The sequence below is a fragment of the Nicotiana tomentosiformis genome, chromosome 3 (assembly GCF_000390325.3).
Source record: "Nicotiana tomentosiformis chromosome 3, ASM39032v3, whole genome shotgun sequence".
Classification (NCBI taxonomy): domain Eukaryota; kingdom Viridiplantae; phylum Streptophyta; class Magnoliopsida; order Solanales; family Solanaceae; genus Nicotiana; species Nicotiana tomentosiformis.
This window is the reverse complement of record NC_090814.1, coordinates 9,291,912-9,294,953: the sequence shown is the minus strand read 5'-3', so window position 1 is coordinate 9,294,953 and position 3,042 is coordinate 9,291,912. Positions and strand designations below refer to the sequence as shown.

The 3,042-nt window shown below is 35.9% G+C and overlaps 1 protein-coding gene across 1 annotated transcript; it reads left to right on the top strand.

Moving 5' to 3' along the window:
• Window positions 1-814: 814 nt before the first annotated feature.
• Window positions 815-2,120, top strand: LOC138908711 (NAC domain-containing protein 6-like). The gene has a single exon (XM_070199387.1). It carries the CDS (start codon window positions 1,006-1,008, stop codon window positions 1,804-1,806), a length of 801 nt encoding a protein of 266 aa, XP_070055488.1. The 5' UTR covers window positions 815-1,005; the 3' UTR covers window positions 1,807-2,120.
• The last annotated feature ends 922 nt before the right edge of the window (window positions 2,121-3,042 follow it).

Here is a 3,042-nt window from a genome sequence, read left to right as displayed (position 1 = left end):
ATCAGAATTTCGTAAGGAAAATCTGAGGGAGAGTTCATGTATTTATAGCTAAAAACGTTGGGTTAAGGTTGTAACTCAAAATGGCTATTTTATAAAATGACCATTTATGCAAACCGCAAAATTCAAATTATAACGGAAACATTAAAACGGAGAAAAATTGAATTACCATTATAGTAACAGTCTAATTTGGATTAATTAATATTGTATTAATATTAACAAATAAATTTGGTCCAAATAATTAATTAATCAATCAGATCATTTGACCGAATCCGAAGCCAAAGCCGAGCCGAGGAGCAATGACGACAAACTTGCCTTCTTCTCAACTTTTTAAGAGCTAGAAGAAGTGTAATTGTAAATATACCCATCAAAACTCTTTTCCTCCTCCAATATGGGAAAATGTCCCTTTGTCAAAGAGGAAAATTCAAAAATTTTATTTTCCCTCCATTTTCCATTCACTCTATTTTAAGCTCTAAAAAACTTAAACCCAACATTGAGAAGATGAAACATTAGAGGTATCAATTATTCTTAGGTCTTGAGAAGAGAAAACATTAAAGGGGTCATGTTTTTTAGCTTTATAAAATAATCATTGAGTGTTGAGATACTTACTTGATGCCGCATCGAAAATCTTTATATCTATACCTGTTTTTGGATCCGAAGGAGTGCCTAGATGTTGTTCTTCCTGTAAGGATGACTGCTTCTCTAGAGTATGAGGGGGTAAAAATGCCGTTCAATTTTTTATGGGTATTTTAGTAAATTTAACGTTACAACTTAGGGTCTATGATTAGTTTCTTAAAAGGAGCCTTAGCTGTTTTTTGCGTGTAAAATAACACCTTGTCATAGTTTCCAAAACGGGATCAAGATTCTGTAGTTCAGAATACGCTGTTTCTTCTTCTTGTATGTTCTTCCTAATTCTGTTTCATTCTCAATCAAGAAAGTTTTTTGTGTCATTCTCACTCATTCAAGAAAGTTTTTGTTTTCAAAGTCTTCAAAGAAAGAACGGAACCCATGGAGAAGAATCCTCAATTTCGTCCCTCTGACACTGATCTCATAATGCAATTGTTGAAATTTGTGGCTGGAAAATGCTTACCAACTGAAGAATTGATTGGCTTTGCATATGTTTACAGCAATGAGCCATGGCAATTAATTGGAGGCATGAGTTCCAAGAAAACCCATTACCTTTTCACACAATTGAAGAAGAAGAAGCCCACTGATGCCCGATTCAACAGAACTACTGGTAATGGGACTTGGACACAGCAGAATAAAGGCAAGAAAATTCTTGATGAGGATGATAGTCTCATTATTGGGTATAAAATAAGCTTGACTTACAAACACAAGAAAGACTCCTCTTTGAATGGCCGCTGGTTGATGATGGAGTGTTTCTTGGCTGATTATCTTCTTCGGGAGTTGAAATCTGACGAAGCTAAAGAGTTTGTAATCTGTGCGATTAAGAAGAACCCCAGATCAGAAATCAGAGGAAACGGTATTGCTTCTATTGTAGAGTATAAGAGGTTCATTGATCGTGTCTTGCAAGAAGGGGTTCATCTCCAAACCCCTTCAGAACAGAGTACTATGATTTTTTCTAAGTTGGAGAGTACCTCGTCTGATGTTTTCTCTATGGGACAATTAGAAGCAAAAGATGGAATGTTGGTTATTATAAATCAGACTGATTCTGATGAATTCTTTGGAATGGTGAACGTGGAAAATCAAGAATGCTATTATCAGGAAGGTGATGAGGAGGAAGTTGATTGGGAATCTATATTGGATTTTGGGGATCATGGTTCAGTGCAGAATGACTTGCTTTACTAATTCTGGAAAATTGAAGCTTAGTAGATTTTTGAAAAGGGTATTTTTATTCTTGAGTTTCTTTGAATTAGGGTATTTTTGATAACTTTTTTAAATTAGGGTACTTTTAACTGGGATATCTGTGAAATCTTAGGAGCATGATTCTGACATTGACTTATTAGATATTTAGATTATGTTGGTCGTAGAATAACAACCAACACATTTTTCATCATCGATTTTGTGCAATGTAGATGATGTTGTCATTTTCTTTGTGACTCTTAGAGTTCATTCTTATTGTTTATAATGAAAAGTTCAATTATGAGAGATGCTCTTTTTTATTTTGCTTTTGCTCACTTGTCGATGTCCTGTTTCTTTGATCTGTTTGACATTTTCTCTTGATGTTCTGTTTTATGTTTTTCTGTTTAAAGAATTATGTTGTTTCACTATTTTTGGGTTGTTGGTAAAGGATCACTCTTCTTATGATCTGTCATATCAAGCTGCTAAAAATAAGACAACAGCAGCAAATAAGAGCAAGGCACCATTGCTTTCACTCCAGGTAATTCACTTTTTGTTTCTTTTTGTAGTATTAATTTCAGGCACCTTGCTGTCTTTCTACAGGTTATGCTATTATTTCAACCAAAGTCTCACCCAGCAAAGAAAAAAATACTGTATTCTTTTTTACATCTTTCAAAAATCCTGTACAGCTTTCCCAGTGGAGCAAGCTACAGAACATTGGAAACTCAAAAGAAATAACCAATAGAGAAAGATTTAATGCACTCGCGGTAAGCGCATAGAGTTTTATTGATAATCTCAATGAGCTTGTAACTCAAAAGGCTTAGACATAGAAGAGTTATCTGCTCTTCTGTTTTCTTCAATCGTCACTATGAGTTGCTCCTGGTGCCACCGGGTCTTTCCGGATGGTCACTTTGTCTGCCCGGAACTTTGCTTCTTTCTTTACCATGCCATCCGCATTTGGGTTCTCATTGCTGTTCGGCACAATCTAGTGATTAGAGAGGGAAAAAAGAACCCATACCTCTTTTGTGTTGAACGGATGAACATCTCAGAATGAAAAACCTTGGCCACATCGAAGTCGTGTCCATTCACGAAGCACCATATCAAGGCAGCTCTCGGACCATTTACTTCTGTGGTGTTGTAGGACGGAAGTAAGCGACTATTGATGATATAGAACCAGCATTTTCCTTCAAAAGTGAGTGAGGAAGAGTGTAGCTTCGATCCCGGCACAACCCACACTACCTTTTT

Coding starts and splice junctions, on each gene's coding strand:
- LOC138908711 (XM_070199387.1), top strand. CDS start 1,006: ATGGAGAAGAATCCTCAATTTCGTCCCTCTGACACTGATCTCATAATG.